At 62.2% G+C, this 22,690-nt stretch overlaps 1 protein-coding gene across 5 annotated transcripts in view; it reads right to left on the bottom strand.

Moving 5' to 3' along the window:
- The window catches only part of LOC112547409 (C-type lectin-like), a 416,253-nt gene that overhangs the window by 108,094 nt on the left and 285,469 nt on the right, over positions 1-22,690 (bottom strand). For 4 of the 5 annotated variants that reach the window (XM_089777772.1, XM_089777778.1, XM_089777776.1 and 1 more), the window contains 5 exons: positions 16,135-16,214; positions 15,107-15,201; positions 11,625-11,765; positions 9,710-9,821; positions 8,648-8,908 (listed from right to left, as the gene is read on the bottom strand). The exons of the other annotated variant lie outside the window; for it this stretch is intronic. In XM_089777772.1, the coding sequence (XP_089633898.1) occupies positions 8,793-8,908; positions 9,710-9,821; positions 11,625-11,765; positions 15,107-15,201; positions 16,135-16,214 (544 nt within the window). In that variant the 3' untranslated portion in view covers positions 8,648-8,792. Of the gene's footprint in view, positions 1-8,647; positions 8,909-9,709; positions 9,822-11,624; positions 11,766-15,106; positions 15,202-16,134; positions 16,215-22,690 lie in introns of those variants that run through there. 5 annotated transcript variants of the gene reach the window in all.

Below are 22,690 nucleotides of genomic sequence, written 5' to 3'. Positions count from 1 at the left end.
CTGCCGACAGTGGCCAGCACCAGGTGCCCCAGAGGGGGTGGACCGAAGACAATGATCAAGCGATTTGTCTCCTGCCATCCCTCTCCAGCCTCTGAAAAACAGAGGCCAAGGACACCATTTTACCCCCTGTCTAATAGCCTTTTATGGCCCTAACCTCCATGAAATTATCTAGCTTCTCTTTAAACTCTATTATAGTCCTAGCCTTCACAGCCTCCTCTGGCAAGGAGTTCCACAGGTTGACTACACGCTGTGTGAAGAAGAACTTTCTTTTATTAGTTTTAAACCTGCTACCCATTAATTTCATTTGGTGTCCTCTAGTTCTTCTATTTAGGGAACTAATAAATAACTTTTCTTTATCCGCCCTCTCCACACTTTGATCCAATGCTTTGTCCCCTTTATTTTCAGCTCACTGAGAGGATAACCTGTCCTGAAGCATTTCACAGACTGCTTGCTCTACTGAAAAACATCCCTTTGACTTCTTCTACTTTTATTTTCCTGTGTACATTAGCGAACTTTTGAGGGGACAAAATTCAGATATCGAATTACGTCATTTCTTCAGTTTTAATTACTGCTGAGTGATGTTCTGCCCTTTAATTCCAGGCGTTTACAGTCAAATTCGGCACGTACTGGCAGTTTTTCACTTTTGCAGATTGCCCCTATTGTAACACAGTTGCTCAAAAAAGTTGGACTCAGAATCAAAACTAACAATATTGTTTTACTTACTTACAGCATAATCCATCTGGGAAACTCAAAGCCACTTACAAATATTGAATCAGTTAAGCCTCCCAAATATTTAGGGATGCGTTATCTTTGTTTTTCTTTAACAAGCGTGTGAGCTGAGGTATGGATAAGTGCAGTCATTTGACCAAGGGAGTGTGAGTGGTTGATGGCAGAGGTATGATTAGCACTGAGCTTCCTGATTCTTAGTCTTAAGCCGTGACTATAGGGTTGTCCTGCCTCTCCTTATGGCTGAGAAGACAGGAGGTGATAATACATCTTGGCTACGTCTACACTGGCATGATTTTCCGGAAATGCTTTTAATGGAAAAGTTTTCCGTTAAAAGCATTTGCGGAAAAGCGCGTCTAGATTGGCAGGATGCTTTTCCGCAAAAGCACTTTTTGCGGAAAAGTGTCCGTGGCCAATCTAGACGCTTTTCCGCAAAAAAGCCCCGATCGCCATTTTCGCCATCAGGGCTTTTTTGCAGAAAACAGTACTATGCTGTTTACACTGGCCCTTTTGCGCAAAAGTCTTTCGGAAAAAGAACGGGAGCAGATAGTATTTCCGCAAGAACACGGACGATCTTACATGAGATTGTCAGTGCTTTTCCGGAAATTCAAGCGGCCAGTGTAGACAGCAGACACAGCCCTTCATTTTTGAAGGAGCCATTGAAAAAGTTCATGCATGCAGCAGATGCCTGTTCAATGCTCTGTAGTGTAACCTCCCACTGGCTTTCCATGAGCGTTTCCTCTGAACAAGCGACACTGAACGGGGTTCTCAGCGAGGACAAGTGAGTTGCATGTTAAACGGGCTAGGTTATCGCACAACACACACGTGCTGTTGGCTAACTTCTGCTCCACTTCTGATAACGCATGATCTGCACACATTTGTGCTCCAAGCTTTTTGAGAGCCTCACTTTCTTCATACGTGCCAAGCCCCCAGGACCCCAATTCAAGTCAGTGGGAGGCTGCAAGTGCTCAGTGCCATAGAAAATCAGGCCTCCTGCCTTACAGTGCACGTAGGAAGCACCTAGTGCAGCATTTCTTAGTGTGAACAATTCAAAATGGCCACCCTTAAAGGGACAAGCCTCTTGTTTTGTCAACAACTTTTCCCTGGGGAATGGCTGCCCTTAAAGGAGCAAGCCTCCTTTTTTCTTTTTTTTCCTCAACAAAAAAATCCTTGGTGTTCCCCATGAAAAAAGATGATTGTTTGGTGTTCCTCAGTCTTAAAAAGTTGAAGAAACACTGACCTAGTGTGTTGTGGAGACCCCCTTAATATAAACGTAGAAGTTGATGTACAACATACATGCTCACTGTCAAAAACACATAGAAAATGTGGGTACAAATGATGGTTGCTGTGAGATTCTACTTGAGAACTGAATCCTTGATCCAGAAATTCGAAGTTGGGACTCTGTTCACCAAGCCTGGCTCAACCACGGTCACGCGCAGATCATACAACGTTATAAGATTGAACCGCGTGTCTAGTAATGCTTATGCACCTTGAGACTGAATTGTGGCTTTGTTGGAGCTGTAACTTCCAGCTTCCTAACTGTGCACTTACTGTAACATTTAGGCTGTAGACTGAAATATTCTTTTCCCCCATTGAATATCCAATATCTACTCTGGCAGCAAGGAGAGAGGAATCCAAATTGCACTAAGATCAATGTAGCTCCACCACATATTGAGGAGGACTTTTGGAGTTCTTTAAGGGAGTCCTATGTGTGCCACAGGGGCGTTCCGCACATTCCAGCCCAACGGAATTGGTGCAGCATCCCATCGAGATGGAGTCGATGGACCTGCCGCTTAAACGCAATCGTCAGATTCTGATTCCCGAGCAATAAAGACGTAGGGGAAGCTGTGAGGTGACATCCCTGCTGCTCCACGCTTTGGGGCAGGGAGAGAATTCATTCTCCTTTTGTGTCAAGCTTGAGAGAGAGAGGGGGGGGTGGGATTTAGCCCTAAGGAATATTCAGCAGAAACTTTCTCATGCTGTTTTTGGCACATTGGTGTGCCAGTGAAGAAGGGCTGGGAACAGTGTTACTAATGTTTCCTGTTTATGTAGAAACTTTTGGAGGATTCACATGCTGCAGGACAGGTGTCTTAGAAATGATTTGTGCATAAGTCATTAAGTTGTATGGATGCAGTCTGGATCTTTCCCTCCAGCCTCTTGCAAAGAAAGCCAACATGATTCTTGGAGGCATTAACAGGTGTGTTGTGAGCAAGACACGAGGAGTCATTCTTCTGCTCTACTCTGCGCTGGTTAGGCCTCTGAGCGTATCCCTCCCTCTCGGGCCTCCCTCTGCCACGGCAGCCCTGCGTGGGGCCCGGCCCAGCACCCCGGAGCCTGCCCTGTGGGCAAGGACGGGAGTGAACCAGGAAGAAGAGCCTGTGCTCCCTGTCATTTTTATGCTCCTGTGCAGAATGAATTTTGTCATGTGTGTGACGTAGTGGGGGGTAACTTGCTAACTCACTGGCTGCTGTCTGTAGCACCACCGAGCAAGACAGGCGATGAGTCATTATGCAAAGAGGGTGTCTCGACCTGTCTGACCAGCTACCCCCCAGGGAGAGGAACAAAGGAAGGTGGATGCTGCCCTGGCTGGGGGCAGGGCTGGAGGAGGGGGAGTTAGTTCCTGTCTGGGAGGATGGAGGAAGCAGCCTCAGCAACAGGCTGGGGGGTTTAGAAGCTGTGACGTAGTGGGGGTACTTGCTGGGATGTGGTGACCCAGCAGGGAAAACCTCACTAGGCAGAGGTAATGCCTTACTTGTTGAACCAGTGGCCGGACACCCCCCATGGAGAGGAACAAAGGAAGGTGGATGCTGCCCTGGCTGGGGGGCAGGGCTGGAAGTGAGTTAGTTGGTTGCTGGCTGTCTGGGAGCATGGAGGAGACAGCCTAGGGAGAGGAGCTGGAGTTTAGGGGCCCAGTCTCCCCCCATCTCAAGGGGGCCTGAGGCATCCTAGCCCAGCTCTGTGACCAGACTACATCTGTGCTGTGCTGTATCCTGCAGAGGCAATAAACTTCCTCTATTCCACCGGCTGGTGCAGTCTGTTTGTGCCATTTCGGGGTGCAGGAGACGGGGGACCCCAACGCGCCGTCACAGTGCACATAACTATTCACTGCGCACATGCACAATCTGGGGGGAGGTGAAGTGCTCGCAGCGAGGGAAACGGCTGAAGATTGCGGGGATGAGGGCTCTGGGATGGGACTGGGGATGAGAGTTTTAGGGCACAGGGGGAGGCTCAGGGCTGGGGCCAAAGATGGAGGTGGGGGACAGGCTGGGGCCGTGTGGGAGGGGCTGAGGGTGGGGGACAGGCTGGGGCCGTGTGGGAGGGGCTGAGGGTGGGGGGCAGGCTGGGACTGGCTGTGTGGGAGGGGCTGAGGGTGGGGGGCAGGCTGGGACTGGCCGTGTGGGAGGGGCCGAGGATGGGGGGCAGGCTGGGACTGGCCGTGTGGGAGGGGCTGAGGGTGGGGGGCAGGCTGGGACTGGCCGTGTGGGAGGGGCTGAGGGTGGGGGGCAGGCTGGGACTGGCCGTGTGGGAGGGGCTGAGGGTGGGGGGCAGGCTGGGACTGGCCGTGTGGGAGGGGCCGAGGGTGGGGGGCAGGGGGCAGGCTGGGACTGGCTGTGTGGGAGGGGCTGAGGGTGGGGGGCAGGCTGGGACTGGCCGTGTGGGAGGGGCCGAGGATGGGGGGCAGGCTGGGACTGGCTGTGTGGGTGGGGGTGAGGGTGGGGGGCGGGGGCAGGCTGGGACTGGCCATGTGGGAGGGGCTGAGGGTGGGGGGCGGGGACAGGCTGGGACTGGCCGTGTGGGAGGGGCCGAGGATGGGGGGCAGGCTGGGACTGGCTGTGTGGGTGGGGGTGAGGGTGGGGGCGGGGGCAGGCTGGGACTGGCCATGTGGGAGGGGCTGAGGGTGGGGGGCGGGGACAGGCTGGGACTGGCTGTGTGGGTGGGGGTGAGGGTGGGGGGCGGAGGCAGGCTGGGGCCGTGTGGGAGGAGCTGAGGGTGGGGGGCAGGGGCAGGCTGGGGCCGTGTGGGAGGGGCTGAGGGTGGGGGGCAGGAGCAGGCTGGGGCCGTGTGGGAGGGGCTGAGGGTGGGGGGCAGGAGCAGGCTGGGGCCGTGTGGGAGGGGCTGAGGGTGGGGGGCAGGAGCAGGCTGGGGCCGTGTGGGAGGGGCTGAGGGTGAGGGGCGGGGGCAGGCTGGGGCCGTGTGGGAGGGGTTGAGGGTGGGGGGCAGGAGCAGGCTGGGGCCGTGTGGGAGGGGTTGAGGGTGGGGGGCAGGAGCAGGCTGGGGCCGTGTGGGAGGGGTTGAGGGTGGGGGGCAGGAGCAGGCTGGGGCCGTGTGGGAGGGGTTGAGGGTGGGGGGCAGGAGCAGGCTGGGGCCGTGTGGGAGGGGTTGAGGGTGGGGGGGCAGGAGCAGGCTGGGGCCGTGTGGGAGGGGCTGAGGGTGGGGGGCAGGGGCAGGCTGGGGCCGTGTGGGAGGGGCTGAGGGTGGGGGGCAGGAGCAGGCTGGGGCCGTGTGGGAGGGGCTGAGGGTGGGGGGCAGGAGCAGGCTGGGGCCGTGTGGGAGGGGCTGAGGGTGGGGGGCAGGAGCAGGCTGGGGCCGTGTGGGAGGGACTGAGGGTGAGGGGCGGGGGCAGGCTGGGGCCGTGTGGGAGGGGTTGAGGGTGGGGGGCAGGAGCAGGCTGGGGCCGTGTGGGAGGGGCTGAGGGTGGGGGGCAGGAGCAGGCTGGGGCCGTGTGGGAGGAGCTGAGGGTGGGGGGCAGGGGCAGGCTGGGGCCGTGTGGGAGGGGCTGAGGGTGGGGGGCAGGAGCAGGCTGGGGCCGTGTGGGAGGGGCTGAGGGTGGGGGGCAGGAGCAGGCTGGGGCCGTGTGGGAGGGGCTGAGGGTGGGGGGCAGGAGCAGGCTGGGGCCGTGTGGGAGGGGCTGAGGGTGAGGGGCGGGGGCAGGCTGGGGCCGTGTGGGAGGGGTTGAGGGTGGGGGGCAGGAGCAGGCTGGGGCCGTGTGGGAGGGGTTGAGGGTGGGGGGGCAGGAGCAGGCTGGGGCCGTGTGGGAGGGGCTGAGGGTGGGGGGCAGGAGCAGGCTGGGGCCGTGTGGGAGGGGCTGAGGGTGGGGGGCAGGAGCAGGCTGGGGCCGTGTGGGAGGGGCTGAGGGTGGGGGGCAGGAGCAGGCTGGGGCCGTGTGGGAGGAGCTGAGGGTGGGGGGCAGGGGCAGGCTGGGGCCGTGTGGGAGGGGCTGAGGGTGGGGGGCAGGAGCAGGCTGGGGCCGTGTGGGAGGGGCTGAGGGTGGGGGGCAGGAGCAGGCTGGGGCCGTGTGGGAGGGGCTGAGGGTGGGGGGAGGAGCAGGCTGGGGCCGTGTGGGAGGGGCTGAGGGTGAGGGGCGGGGGCAGGCTGGGGCCGTGTGGGAGGGGTTGAGGGTGGGGGGCAGGAGCAGGCTGGGGCCGTGTGGGAGGGGTTGAGGGTGGGGGGGCAGGAGCAGGCTGGGGCCGTGTGGGAGGGGCTGAGGGTGGGGGGCAGGAGCAGGCTGGGGCCGTGTGGGAGGGGCTGAGGGTGGGGGGCAGGAGCAGGCTGGGGCCGTGTGGGAGGGGCTGAGGGTGGGGGGCAGGAGCAGGCTGGGGCCGTGTGGGAGGGGCTGAGGGTGAGGGGCGGGGGCAGGCTGGGGCCGTGTGGGAGGGGTTGAGGGTGGGGGGCAGGAGCAGGCTGGGGCCGTGTGGGAGGGGTTGAGGGTGGGGGGCAGGAGCAGGCTGGGGCCCTGTGGGAGGGGCTGAGGGTGAGGGGCGGGGGCAGGCTGGGGCAGTGTGGGAGGGGTTGAGGGTGGGGGGGCAGGAGCAGGCTGGGGCCGTGTGGGAGGGGTTGAGGGTGGGGGGCAGGAGCAGGCTGGGGCCGTGTGGGAGGGGTTGAGGGTGAGGGGCGGGGGCAGGCTGGGGCCGTGTGGGAGGGGTTGAGGGTGGGGGGGCAGGAGCAGGCTGGGGCCGTGTGGGAGGGGTTGAGGGTGGGGGGGCAGGAGCAGGCTGGGGCCGTGTGGGAGGGGTTGAGGGTGGGGGGGCAGGAGCAGGCTGGGGCCGTGTGGGAGGGGTTGAGGGTGGGGGGGCAGGAGCAGGCTGGGGCCGTGTGGGAGGGGTTGAGGGTGGGGGGCAGGAGCAGGCTGGGGCCGTGTGGGAGGGGTTGAGGGTGGGGGGCAGGGGCAGGGGCAGGCTGGGGCCGTGTGGGAGGGGCTGAGGGTGGGGGGCAGGGGCAGGCTGGGGTCGTGTGGGAGGGGTTGAGGGTGGGGGGCAGGGGCAGGCTGGGACTGGCCCTGTGGGAGGGGCCAAGGGTGGGGGCAGGGGCAGGCTGGGGCCGTGTGGGAGGGGCCGAGGGGGGTGTCACGTTACTGGATTGTGGGGGGAGCAGTCAGATCCCTGCTGCGCCCATGAGGGGGGTGTTGGCCCCAAAAATGGTACAACGGGGCCATGTGAGGGGTCAGACGGACCCCCACTGTCTGCTGATTCCACATGTGCCACCCCCAGGGCAGGGCCCGTTCGGACCCCTCGACCCCCAGGGCTGAGTCAGTCCAGCCCCTGCGGCACCAGGGGGCTGTGCAAGGAGCCATCCAGGGGGTCCCTGCTCTGGGCCCTGCCTGGGGCTCCCACGTGGGACCTCGCCGGGGCCGGTCCGAGCTGCAGCCGAACTCGAAGGGCCTCGGGCCGCCGGCAGGGGACCCTGGGGCCGCGTCTGGGCCGGGTGAGTGTGGGGGGGGGGGCAGGGGGCATCGGCTGGGCTGGCCAAGGGCCGCGACTCAGTGGCCCCGCGTCACTGGTTAACTGAGGGGAGGGGAGGGGAATTTACTGCTCCAGGGACGAGCACGGAAGTGGGGCCTGATCCCTGTGGGGGAGGAGGCTGCCGTGGCCGGGGGGAGATGGCGTCCGGAGAGGGGCCGGTCCCCCGCCCAGGAGCTGCTGTGGTGACAGAGGACGGGGGAGCCTGTTCCCAGAACCCCCACCCAGCCCCAGCTGAGATCCCACACGGCCAGCCCCAGCCTGCACCCTGCCCCCCACCCTCAGCCCCTCCCACATGGCCCCAGCCTGCAGCCTGCCCCTCTCCCTCAGCCCCTCCCACACGGCCAGCCCCAGCCTGCCCCCTGCCCCCAGCCCTCTGCCCCAGTCCTGTGTCTCCCCCGAACCCTAAAACTTTCATCCCCAGCTCCAAGCCCACACCCCAGCCAGAGCCCTCATCCGCCAAATCTTCAACCCCCTACCACAGTCCAAACGCTTGAGCCCCTCCCACCCCCCGCCCCCCATGAATTGTTATGTGCTCCAGTATGGAGGTGCTATGTGGTGCACGATATGCACATCGGTTCACATAACAAAATTCATTCTGCACAGGGGGCAAAAAATGACAAGGAACACTGGCTCTTATTCCTGGTTCACTCCTGTCCCTCTCCCCGACGGGTGGGGTCTGGGTGCTGGGCCGGGCCGGGCCAGGCCAGGCCTAGGGGTGTAATAGGGTAGTCGATTAACAGATACACAGGAGTGTACAGGTTAATGCTGTAGGACTCAGGCATCCTTGGTCCCTCCCCCGCCAGTAATGTTTTTAGCAGGCTGACAAGCAGCCGGGCTCGGTCCTGGACCCGCCTGCTGCGGCTCTGCTTTTAGGGTGTATTAGGAGCCAGGCAGCCCGGATCGGTTCCAACTCCCGCCAGGCCCAGAAGCTCTGACCCGGCCCCCAGACAGGGGCTTCTGCCTCCCCCCACCGCTCTGGGGTAGCAGGGGGCTTCGCGGGGGCGGGGGCGGAGAGCACTGGCTGCCAGCCCCGCCCCGAGACGATAGAACAGTCGAGTGACCGATAAGAATTCGTGCTGTTACTCGACTAGTCAATTAACCGATATTGGACAGCCCTGGCCCGGCCCCACGGGGGCTGCCGTGGCAGAGGGAGGCCCGAGAGAGAGGGACACGCTCAGAGCTGGATGCTCAGGGGACGTTTATTTCACGGCGCTGGGGTTGCGGAGCCGAGCGGGGGGGCGATGGGAGGGAGGACGGGGGGGGGGGAGCGTCACACCGATGCTCCGCAGCAGGGACCTTGCAGCCGGGGCGCCGGAGGGACCCGATTCACTGCCCGGGCGTTGTGGTGCCCTCACGCGCGGCGAGCTGCTTCCCACGGGATTCTTGCTTACAGACGAACGGGAATGTCCGGTCGCAGGGATAATCGTGCCATTGGTTAAACCCTGGAAAGGCAAACAGCACTGAGCCGGGGGGGGGGGGGCAGACCGTGCTGTTCCTGCCATAAGCAACCCCTCCTCCCCCCGTTCTGTGTCCCAGCACTTGGGCCTGGCACTGGGGAGGGGGGGCGGATGGAGCCTGTCACTGGAGACTGTGCCAAGACACACACGTACCAGGGGCAGAGTTAAGGTTACAGGGGCAGCCTTGGACAGGCCCTTGCTCAGCTCTGGAACCATCATGTTCCTTTAACACATGTTTGGGTGCAATTTATGAACAGTTTAAAAAAGTAGCAAATAAGTTCCCAGGCCTTGGGAACAGCCGGCGCCAGCCCTGTGGCATGTCACCAGCCGCCGACATGTGGGCCACCCCGCAGCAGGGAGCACACGCAGCTCTGGTCCCAAAATCTTTGCGTGCCCCCGAGTTTGCCCAGCGCAGCCTGCCTGGTGCCCTGGGGTAGGGGCTGGAGGGGTTCAGAGCCAGCACCCTGGGCCAGCGCAGCAGAGTCCCCCAGTGCGACTGTGTGTGTGTGTGTGTGTGTGTGTGTGTGTCTGCCTGTCACAGGAGCAGCCGTGAACAGACCCGGGAGAGCTGGGGAGCAGCAGTGTCACCGGGTCAGCCCTGGGTGTGACGCGGGGGGGGGGGCTGTCTGCTCTGTAACCCGGGGTCCCGGGGTCCCCACCTGGCTGCGCTGCGCTGTGGGGTGCGATTCCCACTGACTCACCTGGGTCCGTGTCCCAGGGCCCGTGGGCAGAGCGCAGCAGGGCCCCGGTGGGGTGGGGGAGCGGGGGGCCGAGCTGCCGGCTCACCTGGTACTTCCAACACCACGCAGCGCTCCTGTTTGCTTGGCGGGTCAGGCTGCCCTTTCTGCCAAGCGGTGAATTTGGCCGGGGACCGATCCGTCCATTTCCAAAAGCGATCCTGCAGAGACAACAGGGCGGAGACCCCGTGAGTCCCACAGTCCCAGCAACGGGCCCGGAGCCAGGGGCCCAGGGCAGGACCCGCCCAGCCCTTAGAAGCATGAAAATCCCCAGCGAACCCCCCCACCCTAGCCCACCCCCAGGACAGTGGCTGCTCCCCACTGCCGAGCTCCGGGCTGCGGCTCTGGGCGGCGCTGGAGTCACTCTGTGACGTGCCCAGCTGGTTTCTGGCTCTGGACAGGGCCGGCCCAGGGCCAAACAAGAGCCGCTTGGGCATCATGGATTCCTCTCTGATTGGTTCCCCCTCTGCAGCTCGGGGGTATCGGCACCTGCCCGTCCTGCCTGCCCAGCAACCGCCCGTCCTGACCCAGTGTCTGGTGGTTCCTGGCACCCTGAGTGTCCCCTACAAGGCCGGGAGCTGAGGTGCCTGCAGCCAGGGGACCCCCCCCTCCCTCCGGCCAGGCCCAGCAGAGAACAGAGACTGACAGACTCCTCCCCCGCACTGTTTGCTCGGCCTATGGGGCTGCCCCTTGTCCACGCCCTCGTCTAGACGTCGCGTCTCGGGAGGCGGGAGTGTCACGTGATTGCATTGGAAAATGAGCGGCCAGATCACAGCTGCACCCATGGAAGGGAGTCGATTGCTCCGTAGGATAGATACCAGAGACTTCTAAGCCAGCAGCTGTGACATCTCTGCTAGAGCCTGCATCGAGAACTGGGAGATTCGGTGCGTGTAACGTACCATCCTTTAACAACCTCACTCTCAGGCTTTTCTTTCTTGTGATAATAAACCTTTAGGCTACGTCTACACTGGCAAGATCTTGTGCAAAAACTCTTCCAGAAGAGAGCGTCTCCACTGGCATGTGTGTTTGTACAAGAGCATCCGTGCCAGTGTAGATGCTCTCTTGGGCAAGAAAACTCCAATGGCCATTTTAACCACAGGGATTTCTTGTGCAAGAAATTCATGTTGCCTGTCTACACTGGCCTCTTGCACAAGAACAGTTGCACAAAAGGGCTTATCCCTGAGCGGGAGCGTCAGCGTCCTGGTGCAAGAAGCCCTGATTTCATACATTAGAACGTCAGTTTCCTTGCGCAAGAACACGCGTCCAGTGTAGACAGGCAGCAAGTTTTTGCACAAGAGCGCACCAATGTAGACGCAGCCTTAGACTGTAGATGCTAAAGGATTGGCTCAGCGTGATTTGTGGGTAAGATCCGGAGGGTAAATTGACCAGGGGCCTGTGGCTGGTTTCTTGGGACTGGGAGGAGCCGCTGGGAGTAGGTGAGATTGGGTGCTACACCCCTCACCTGTGTTAGGCCCGGGGCTGTTTGGGGCACAGGGAGAGCTGGGGCGTCTGAGGGGTTTTGTCATGAGGCTTCCTGCCGGCTGGATTGGCAGCTGGAGCGCTCGGTGTGACTGGTGTGTGGCCTGTTCGGGAAGGTCTCCAGTCAGGGGCTGTAAGGAGCCCTGGGTTTGAGCAATTCGCCCTGAGCAGATGCCCTCAGCAGTGTCCAGACACAGCCCGTCCGTCACAGCTGGGCTGACCTGTGGGCTGGGCTGAAGGGTCAGAGCCCAACGGGCCTGGGCCGAGTGTCACTGTGGATGTCAGTCACAGCGGGCTGGGCTCTGCGCCGGGTGTTGGGCACTGACCTGGGACTGAGATCACAGGTGGCTGCAACCTCTTTCCACCCCGTCCCACTGGAGATCCTGCTCTCGTGGGACCCCCTGCCCCACAACAGCCCCCCACTGAGCAGGGAACAGAGCCAGGGCCGGGAGGGGCCGCAGACGGAGCGGGTGCCGGGCACTCACATGCTTTGGGTCCGAGAGTCCGACCCAGACGGGTTCAGTGTTTTCCTTGTGATGCTTGACATAGCTGGCCAGCATGTCGTTCTCTCCCTTGTTGTGAATGGAGGCGAGATGGGTCCTCCGCCCGTGCTCCTGGCACACAATCTGGGTGGAGAAGAGACAAAGCCGGTTACCCCATTTCTGCCCCCCAGGGAGCAGCAGGGGCGAGTCCAGCACAGATCTGGGGCCCGGCCCCCCCAGGCAGGAACTTACCTGTCTAGCCCACATACCAACCTAGTAAGGGACCGGGCGTGGGCCGTGCTGCCCGTAGCTCCTCTTCCTCAGGGGCCGGGAATGGGCGACGGGAGGGATCCCATGAGGGTTCCCTGCTCTGTTCCCTCCCTCTGGGCACCCGGCCTTGGCCTGGGTCAGCCGACAGACCCTGGGCTGGATGGGCCTTTGGTCTGGCCCCGTCTGCCCGCTCTGATGTTCTTACAAACCAAAGCACAGTGCCCCCGCGGCTTTACCAGCCAATGAGAGGGAGCAGCGAGAGGCAAACAGGGACCCTCCGACACGTGGACTGAATCCGAGAGAGGAGACTCGGAAGGAGCAGGAGCTGCGCCCAGTGAAGTCCCAAGTACACCCGGCATCACAACGGGAGCGGGAGGCTCCGCTAGCCCAAGACTGAACGAGGAACGACCCCTTTTCTTCCATGGCAGGAGGCAGGAAGCCGGCCACACGACCAGCGGCCGCTCCCCGCTGGGGGGTCAGCCCTCCGGCCGATACGGCCATTGCGGAGACACCGATGAGTTCTTTGCCTCGCTCCCACGGCTGGGCTACCGGGAGATCCCCAGCCCTGAGCCGCTCTGCGTCGCTGACGGATCTGGGCACCTCGGGGGGCCCCAGAGGAGGTTTTGGGAACCAGCCCCCAGGGCCAGAGGGGCCTCTCCCACGAGCTCTGCGGGAGCGTCCCTGTGACTTGGCAGAGCGACCGAATCCCCCTCCTGCCTTGTGATGTGGTACGGAAAAGGAGACTTTGGACTTCCTGTCCTGCTCCGTGTGGGACGGGGGGGCGTGCGGGGAGGGGCTGGGGAAGGGATCACGGGTGCAGGTCCTGGGGGCCTTGCAGGAGAAGGGCGTGAAGGAACGGGGCAGCCCGGGGCCACAGGGCCGGGCACAGACCTGGGCGTGCGAGGAACATCATTCGATATGGACCGGTTCTGCTCCCTCCCTCTGGGCACTGCCGGCCGACAGCACACGGGCTGGATGGGCCTTTAGTCTGACCCAAGGGCCCCGTGAGCATCCCCTGGCCCCGCGCGGCGACGCCCTGAGCCCGGCAGCCGGCACAGGGCAGCCCCGGGGAGCTCGGCACGGGGGGGGGGCAGCGGAGACCTGAGGCAGCAGCTCTGGCTCACGGAGCTGGGGCAGGAGGCTCCGGAGCCGGGCGCTGAGGGAGACGTGAGCCCCCCGGCCCAGCCGTCCCTGGTGTCCCCGCCCCGCACAGCCCACCCCGCGCTCTGTGGGGCCAGGGGAGATGGAGCCCCCCGGGCGAGGGCTACACCACGCTCTGCTCCCCGGCCTGGCAGGCTCCTCCCTCCCGACCTGTGCCCAGCTCTGTCCTGGCCCCTGCGCTGTGCCAGCGCTGCCCCCCCCCCCGCCCTACCGGGGCTGCCTCCCCTCCCCCGCCCAGCACCTCCCTCTGATACTCAGCCCGCCCCTCCCCCGCCCAGTACCTCCCTCTGATACTCAGCCCACCCCTCCCCCGCCCAGTACCTCCCTCTGATACTCAGCCCGCCCCTCCCCCGCCCGGCACCTCCCTCTGATACTCAGCCCGCCCCTCCCCCGCCCGGCACCTCCCTCTGATACTCTGCCTGCCCCTCCCCACCCAGCACCTCCCTCTGATACTCAGCCCACCCCTCCCCCGCCCGGCACCTCCCTCTGATACTAGCCCGCCCCTCCCCCACCCAGCACCTCCCTCTGATACTCAGCCCGCCCCTCCCCCACCCAGTACCTCCCTCTGATACTCAGCCTGCCCCTCCCCCGCCCAGCACCTCCCTCTGATACTAGCCCGCCCCTCCCCCGCCCAGCACCTCCCTCTGATACTCAGCCCGCCCATCCCCCGCCCGGCACCTCCCTCTGATACTAGCCCGCCCCTCCCCGCCCAGCACCTCCCTCTGATACTCAGCCCGCCCCTCCCCCGCCCAGTACCTCCCTCTGATACTCAGCCCGCCCCTCCCCCGCCCAGTACCTCCCTCTGATACTCAGCCCGCCCCTCCCCCGCCCAGCACCTCCCTCTGATACTCAGCCCGCCCCTCCCCGCCCGGCACCTCCCTCTGATACTAGCCCGCCGCTCCCCGCCCGGCACCTCCCTCTGATACTAGCCCGCCCCCTCCCCCGCCCAGCACCTCCCTCTGATACTCAGCCCGCCCCTCCCCCGCCCGGCACCTCCCTCTGATACTCAGCCCGCCCCTCCCCCGCCCGGCACCTCCCTCTGATACTCAGCCCGCCCCTGCCCCGCCCAGCACCTCCCTCTGATACTCAGCCCACCCCTCCCCGCCCGGCACCTCCCTCTGATACTCAGCCCGCCCCTGCCCCGCCCAGCACCTCCCTCTGATACTCAGCCCGCCCCTGCCCCGCCCAGCACCTCCCTCTGATACTCAGCCCGCCCCTCCCCGCCCGGCACCTCCCTCTGATACTAGCCCGTCCCTCCCCCGCCCAGCACCTCCCTCTGATACTCAGCCCGCCCCTCCCCCGCCCAGCACCTCCCTCTGATACTAGCCCGCCCCTCCCCCGCCCAGCACCTCCCTCTGATACTCAGCCCGCCCCTCCCCCGCCCAGCACCTCCCTCTGATACTAGCCCGCCCCTCCCCCGCCCAGCACCTCCCTCTGATACTCAGCCCGCCCCTCCCCACCCGGCACCTCCCTCTGATACTAGCCCGCCCCTCCCCCGCCCAGCACCTCCCTCTGATACTCAGCCCGCCCCTCCCCCGCCCGGCACCTCCCTCTGATACTCAGCCCGCCCCTCCCCGCCCGGCACCTCCCTCTGATACTCAGCCCGCCCCTCCCCGCCCGGCACCTCCCTCTGATACTCAGCCCGCCCCTCCCCGCCCGGCACCTCCCTCTGATACTCAGCCCGCCCCTCCCCCGCCCGGCACCTCCCTCTGATACTAGCCCGCCCCTCCCCGCCCGGCACCTCCCTCTGATACTCAGCCCGCCCCTCCCCCGCCCGGCACCTCCCTCTGATACTCAGCCCGCCCCTCCCCCGCCCAGTCCCCTTCCCCCAATACTCAGCCCGCCCCTCCCCCGCCCAGTCCCCTTCCCCCAATACTCAGCCCGCCCCTCCCCGCCCAGCACCTCCCTCTGATACTCAGCCCGCCCCTCCCCGCCCAGCACCTCCCTCTGATACTCAGCCCGCCCCTCCCCCGCCCAGTCCCCTTCCCCCAATACTTAGCCCACTCCTCCCCCGCCCAGCCCCCAGCCTGGTGCCGTTTGCCCCAGTCTCTCACCTCAGCGTGGTACCAGGTTGTCTTCTGGGCGAAGAAGCCGTAGCAGGCGCCGTGGTAGTTCAGCCATCCCCGTGGGCAGGACGTGGCGCGTGGCTCTGCAGAGAGAGGGGCCGGGGGGCGGGAGGCCCAGTGGTTAGCGCCTGGGTCGGGGGCGCGGGCGTTTCTCCCCCAGGGACACTGGCACCGGGAGCGTTTGGGGCTTGGCCGGCTGGGGAGCCTCCCGGGGCAGGTCCGCAGCGCGAGACTAGCTCGAAGTGACGCAGTCGCCTCTGCGCAGCCGGCAGGTATAGCGACATCGCGTCGCAACGCGTCCAGCCGGAGGAGCCCGCCCCCGGCCGCCGCCCCCCGCGGTGCGCGCCGAGTGAGGGACGCCGGCGCCTAATTAAAGCACCAAATCCGGGAGAAAGCGACGTCGGCCACAGGGCTTTGCTAGACCCGGCGTTTCTCCGAGATTTCTGTGGAGTAGGGGAGCCGGCTGCCCTGCTGACCTCGGCCTGGGGTACGTGATGCGGCTCTTCTCTTGGCATTTCCTTCATCCTGATTTTATATTTTCAGCGCACGCTCAGCCCTCCACAAAGTAACGGTTCCCCATCACGGCCCATGTGCCCGCTGAAACAAGGGCATCGGGCGATATTAAGTCAGTCAGGGCAGCTTAGCGCGTTGATGCCAACGTTCAGGATTTAATGTGGTCATATGAAAGACGGACCCCGTGGGGACAGGGCCGGCTAATGGGCGGGGAACACGGGGGGCAGGACGGGACCCATCGCTGCCAGGGGCTGAGCGCACATTGCCCAGGGCAGCCCCACCCAATCCCCGGGGGAAGAGTCGACCTCAGGGGGCATTTCAGCCTCCTCCTCTCCCCCCTCCCTGGGAGCGGCCGTGGGGCTGGGCCCCCCAGGCAGGGACCCCAGCAGCAGGAGACGGGCCGTGGCTCTGGCAGCCCCGAGGGAAATGGAGCCACGTCCCAGCTCCTACCACGGCAACCAGCCTCCGGGGGCTCCGGCTCGAGGGGCCGGGCCGGGACTCACCTGCCAGCGCCGGGCTGCAGACCAGGCAGCCGAGGAGGCAGAGGGTGACGAAGGCGACTGGCCCCATCTTCTCGCTGCCCCTGGGGAGAAAACACACAAGGGAGATGGGCCAGGAGAGCTGGAGACACCCCCAGGAGCACCCCTCCCTCCTCCCATGGGGCAGTTCATAGGGGCACTCGCTGTGCCCTTGTCCAGATGAATGATGAAGATATTGAGAAGATATTGAACTATCTGATCCCAGCAGAGCCCCACCTGTTATGCCGGGCTGGGGAACCTCTTTTGGGTCAGGGGCTGCTGACCCACAGAAAAATCAGCTGGGTGGGAGGCAGTAGGAGCTGGAGAGCCAACCTGGGATCTCCAACGCTAAGGGGGAGGAGTCCTGAGATCTGGGGGCCAGGGCCAGGCAAACTGGAGACCAGATCTGGACCCTGGGTCTTCGCTTCCCCAGGCCTGTTCTGTGCCCGTCCAGTATGACTGTGAACCATTGGTAACTTCCGAGAGAAGGGTTTTCCGACTAGCTAGTCACCCACTTAACAGGAGCCTCCTCTAGGTTGGAATTCCCCAGTTTATTGCTAGGAAGGTCATGCGAGGCCGTATGAAATGTTATAGCACAATCTAGGTTTACCGCATCTACCACTTCCCCCTTATCCACAAGGCTTGTTATCTAATCAGAGAAAGTTACCAGGTTGCTTTGACATGATTTGGTCTTTACAAATCCATTTTGGCTGTCACCTATCCCCTTGTTATCTACCAGATGTTTGCAGTTGGATTCCTTAATTCTTTGGTCTATTGTCTTTCCTGGCACAGAAGTTAAGCTGACTGGTCTGTTGTTTCCTGAGTTGTTCTTATTTCCCTTTTGATAGATGGGCCCTAGATTTGTCCTTTTCCTGTCTTCTGGAATCTCTCCCGTCTTCCATGACTTTGCAAAGATGGTAGCTAATGACTCAGATACCTCCTCAGTTACCCCCCTTGTGTATTCTAGGGTGCATTTCACCAGACCCTCGTGGCTTGAAGACATCCAACTTATCTAAGGGTCTGTCTACACTACAAAGTTAATTCGAACTAACAGACGTTAGTTCGAATTAACTTTGATAGGCGCTACACATAGAAACCTCTAGTTCGAACTTAATTCAAACTAGCGGAGCACTTAATTCGAACTAGGTAAACCTCATTCCACGAGGACTAACGCCTAGTTCGAATTAAGTAGTTCGAATTAAGGGCTGTGTAGCCCCTTAATTCGAACTAGTGGGAGGCTAGCCCTCCCCAGCTTGCCCTGGTGGCCACTCTGGCCAACACCAGGGAAACTCTTCTGCCCCCCTCCCGGCCCTGGAGCCCTTAAAGGGGCACGGGCTGGCTACGGTGCCCATGCCAGGTGCAAGCCTGCCAGCACCCAGCCAGTAGACCCTGCACCTGGCACGGCACGAACCAGCTACCCGCTGCCACCCAGCCCTCCGCCTCTTCCCAAGACCAGGCTGGCGGCTCCCAGGAGCCTGCCCGGGGCCGCAAGAGTTGGGCGCCCGCCTGGTCTAGTGCAGACATCGTGGACCTCGTCCACGATCTCCGCACTAGGCACAGGAAAGTGGCCGTCTAGGGCAGGATAGCTGCCAGCCTGGCCACCCAGGAGCAGGTTTGCATGAAAATCAAGGTGGTCCAGTGAGACCCCCGACCCTGAGCTTAGAACATAAGAACATAAGAATGGCAGTACTGGGTCAGACCAAAGGTCCATCTAGCCTAGTAGCCTGTCTGCCGACAGCGGTACCCTGCAGGGGATGGACCAAAGACAATGACCAAGCCATTTGTCTCGTGCCATCCCTCTCCAGCCTTCCACAAACAGAGGCCAGGGACACCGTTCCTACCCCCTGGCTAATAGCACTCCATGGACCCAACCTCCATGAATTTATCTAACTTCTCTTTAAACTCTGTTCTAGTTCTAGCCTTCACAGACTCCTGCAGCAAGGAGTTCCGCAGGTTGACTATTTGCTTTGTGAAGAAGAACTTTCTGTTATTAGTTTGAAGCCTTCTATCCATTCATTTCAGTTGGTGTCCTCTAGTCCTTCTATTATGGGAACTAATGAAGAACTTTTCTTTATGTACCCTCTCCACACCACTCGTGCTTTTAGAGACCTCTATCATATCCCCCCTCAGTCTCCTCTTTTCTAAGCTGAAAAGTCCCAGTCTCTTTAGCCTCTCTTCATATGGGACCTGTTCCAAACCCCTCATAATGTTAGTTGCCCTCCCCTCTCCCACCCTCTCTCTTCCCCTCTCCTATCTCCTTTTCCCAGTCTCCCCAAGTTTTGTTCAATAAAGAGAGTTTCTATTTTTGAACACACGTGTCCTTTATTTTGTACATCAGGAAGGGGGGCTAGGGAGGGGTAAGTGGAAGGAGGTGAGGGAGGAATGGGGCACGAGCCCCCGATGGGGAGGACTGGGCTGGCTCTGCGGGCTCCTCGGGGTGGGAACTCTCCTGCAGCCCCCCGATTGACCCCCCCCCCCGGATGGCAGCCTGCGGCAAGTGCAGCCGGTCTGATGGCCGAGTGCTGTGATGTGCTGAGTGTGGGCACTCAGGGCACTCCAAGCCAGGACTGCTTTGCAAGCGAGGAACCCTGAGAACTGTCTGTCCAGGGTGGGGGTCGGGTCCCTTTAAGCACAGCCCTCGGCTAGCCTGAGACAGCAGCTCCACGCTCTAAGTCCTCCTCTGATGCCCTGCCGGCACTGCTTCCGGCCATCCTTAACCCCGGTTCAGGGTCCGCTCAGTGTGGACATGCTAGTTCGAATTAGCAAAATGCTCATTCGAACTAGTTTTTAGGTCTAGATGCACTAATTCGAATTAGCTTAGTTCGAATTAACTAATTCGAATTAAGTTAGTTCGAATTAGTGCTGCAGTGTAGACAGACCCTGAGTCATTTCCACCTTGCTCTGTTACTATTTTAACTTCTGAACCTGCCCCTTTGCCACTGGCATTCACCACTGTAGGCTTCTACCACCCCCAACCTACGCGGAGGAAAGGGGTCGTTAAGCACCTCTGCTCGTTAGTATTTTCTGTGATTGGCCACGGACCAGCCCATCTTTGCTCTCCCTCTTGCTTCTAGTAAAGCTGCAGAATGTTTTCTTGTTGCCCTTTGTGTGTCTAGCTCGTTTGCGCCTTCAGCTCTCTAATCCGGCCCTGCACACGCCTGTTACTTATGTGTATCCCTCCCTTGCACTCCGACCTCCTTTCCACTTTTTATACGACTTTCGTCAGTTTGGGCTCCTTGAAGATCTCCTGGGTAAGCCACGTTTTGCTGTCCTTGGTGCGCGGGGGGGCAGTTTGTTCTTGGGGCCTTAAGAATGTTCCTTTGGAAAACTGCCCCTCGTCTTCAATTGTTCATCCTCTCACTCCTGCAGCCCGTGGGAACGTACCTACCGGCTCCCGCTGTTTGCTGACGTCTGCCTTCCTGAAACCCATCGTCTCTGTTTTCTGTTCTCCCTGCTGCCCTTCTTCCTTATTGTACAGGGCGCCTGGCCCGCACCGGCCCTTTCAGGGTGACACCCAGCCCTGGGGGCGGCTGAGCCTGCAGCTGAGGCAGACACAGCCAATTGGGCCCGGCAGGGGCTGGGTAAATAGGGCTCCAAGTGCAGCGGAGATCCACATTCTCGCTCTGGCTGAGGCTTTCTGAGATCGAGCAGGGCTGGGGGGCTCCGGCCTGACCTCACTCCCAGGTGGCAGGGCCTGAGGCAAGGCCTGGGGGTACTAGGGCTGCAGGGGGGCAGGCAGAGGCAGCAGGCCAACGAGGAGTCACCATGTCAGGCGCAGTTTGCCCCGGGGCAGGGGCTAGATGGGGCCTGGGGGTGGGTCACTGGGGGGTTCCCTGAGGGGCAGAGCCGGCCCAAGCTACGGGCTGACCGGGCTATCGCCTGGGGCGCCCCACAGTAGGGGGCGCTGTGTGGGGCTGCTGGGCCGGGCGGAGTCACACTCCCGGGGGCGGGGCCACGCTCTCGGGGCCCGGGGCGCACGAATGGCTCAGGCCAGCCCTGCTGAGGGGCCCTGCCCTAGGTCAGGACTGGGGGGAGGGCGCCATGGGCAGGCAGGGGGCGCTCCAGGGCAGGAGAGCTAATTCCCAGGGTGGCCACCAGGAGGCGTCATGGGGCGGGTGCTCGCCCGTCACACTCATGTACTAAGCTCAGGGCCATCTGCCCACCCGCAGGGAGGGAGTCAGGGTCCCCCGGGCGCGGGGGCAGTGAGTCCAGAGGAGAGCCGGGACCCCACCCCTGCAGGCGCCTGCCCGCAAGGGAGAGCCGGGACCCCTGTGCTGCCGGCCAGCCATGGGGAGGGCAGCTTTGCTGGAGATCGGACTGTCAGCTCCCTGCTGCACCAGCCCTGTTCTTCCTGCCCTGCCATGGGGCCTGCCCCATCCTTCATACCCTGCCATGGGGCTCCCCCACCCCCTGTACTTCCTGCCCTGACACAGGGACTGACCTGCCCCCCTGTTCTTCCTGCCCTTTCTGCTCCACCAGGGTGGGGGTGGGAGGCTGGTGGAACACCCCAGGGTGGGGGAGATGAGCGGGGGGCAGGTCCCCCTCTGCAGGGGATTGTGGGTCAGGAGCCGCACAAGGGGGTTCCCAGTTCAGTGCCAGCCAGGGAGGGTGGGGCCCTGGGCACTGCGCTCTGGGAGGGGATGCCTGTGATGGGCGCTGTGCTGTGGGGTGGAGAGCCAGGCAGACCCTGTCTCAGGGCCCACGTAGAGCCAAGCCCAGCCCCCAGACCAGGGACTGGCTGCCCCCAGGTGCCCAGCATGGAGGGGTGAAGGGGCTGGCGGGGGCAGGGGCTCGTCTGTCCGTGTGTCTGTCGCATGCTGGGTGGGAGCTGGGCCTGAGCCCAGACATGGGCAGAGACTGTCACAGTCAAAGCCCAGAGGGCCCGAGGCGGGAAGGATGGGCCCAGAGCTCTCTGGGGAAGGCCAGGCTGGCCGAGGGGCCCGGAGAGCGCTGGACCATAGGGCCAGGGTGACAGGTGTGGGCCTGGCCGGGGCCCGTGGCACAGGCTGGCATGGGTGTGGAGTGGGGAGTGGCGGTGGAAGGGTGTAACTGGGGGGGACTGGAGGAGACGCCCCAGCTGGCATGTCGGTCGGGACAGTTTTTGCACAAGGCCATGGCTGTTGGCATGGCGAGCGGAGGGGTGAGCAGGCCCAGAGGCAGAGGACTCCAAGCAAAGGGGCCCGGCCATGCACGAGCCAGCACCACGGCTGTGTCGGCCTGGCAGCAGGCCCCACACGAGTCCTCAGGGGGGTCCCGAGAAATAAGAAAAGCCAAGAAGGAGTGTGAAGAGCCAAGAGCCAAAACCTCGGAAAGTAACAGCAGAATGTTCCGTACGTCCATCGGAAGCAGGGAGCCGGCTCAGCAGCCAGCGGGGCCCTGGACCATGGAGATGCCAAAGGAGCCTCCAAGATGATCAAGTCCTAGTGGAGAAGCTAAGTGAATTCTTTGCTCCGGTCTCCACGGCTGAGCCTATCGGGGAGATCCCCAGCCCGAGACATTCTTTTTAGGTGCCCAATCTGAGGAATTGTCCCCGGCTGAGGTGCCGGTAGAGGAGGTTTTGGAACAATCGATAAACTAACAGTGACACGTCACCGGGGCCGGACGGCGTCACCCACGAGTTCCGAGAGAACTCAAATGGGAAAGGGAGGAGAACGTGGCAGCCGAGGCCTCGGCGTGAGTCACTGACTGACCCGCCTGCCGCGAGCTGAGGGGGACCGTCTGACGCTCTCCACCCCACAGCAACACCCCTCGGCCCCGGCCCCCAGGGCAGGACTGCGGTGCAATTCTGAGGTGGCTCGTGCAAACCACGTCCCGCAGGTGTCCACGGGAAGGGGCCGGTTCCCTGAATAGGAGCCTCCTGTTGGCAGGCAGGTGACGTGGCTGTCGGGGGAGTTCGCCTGTCGCCGATGTGCCTGTATTGCCAATGGGTTTGCTTTTGTGCAAAGTCTCAGAGGGGCCTGTTAGCCTGGGAGGCGCTTTCGACCCTTCGGATGCTCTTGGCAGGGGCCCGGTTTCCTGTTTCGTGCTGTGGTTTGACTTGTGTTTTCTGTGGTTTGATCTTGCAAGGTAGAGCCCCAGCAGCCATGGTGACAGGATTATTTGAAGTGATGGCTGCATATGCTCATCGGACGGGCTTCGAGCTGCCAGAATGACCCCATATCTCAAAACAGGTCAGGCTCAAGTTGCTTAGCCCCCTCAAGTTGCTTAGCCTCCTGCCTCAGTTTCCCCCAACGGTTTGGCAAGTCCCAACAAGGCAATAGTCTCTCGATCAGCTAAGAGCCATTGAGGTAAGAGAGCGGGATCTCGCCCCCAACCACTCGCCTGTTTCTTTGGGGGTCACTGCAGTAAGTGTGAACACCGGTTTGGGGTGTTAATTCCTGTTTGTTTCTCCTTCCCTTTTAAAGCTTTAAAGTTGCAGACAAGCCTAGCGCTCAAAGAGTTCGTTATAGCGTCAAGCCAGCCGTGCAGTCTGAGTTTTGAAATGAATTCTAGTCGACTTCAGAACGGCCAGACGGGGTCAGACCAAGGTTCATTTAGCCCC

This window comes from Pelodiscus sinensis, chromosome 1, assembly GCF_052426305.1.
Source record: "Pelodiscus sinensis isolate ZL-2025 chromosome 1, ASM5242630v1, whole genome shotgun sequence".
In the NCBI taxonomy this organism is placed as follows: domain Eukaryota; kingdom Metazoa; phylum Chordata; order Testudines; family Trionychidae; genus Pelodiscus; species Pelodiscus sinensis.
Note: the sequence above shows the minus strand (reverse complement) of the source record. Positions and strands in the feature narration are given on the sequence as shown.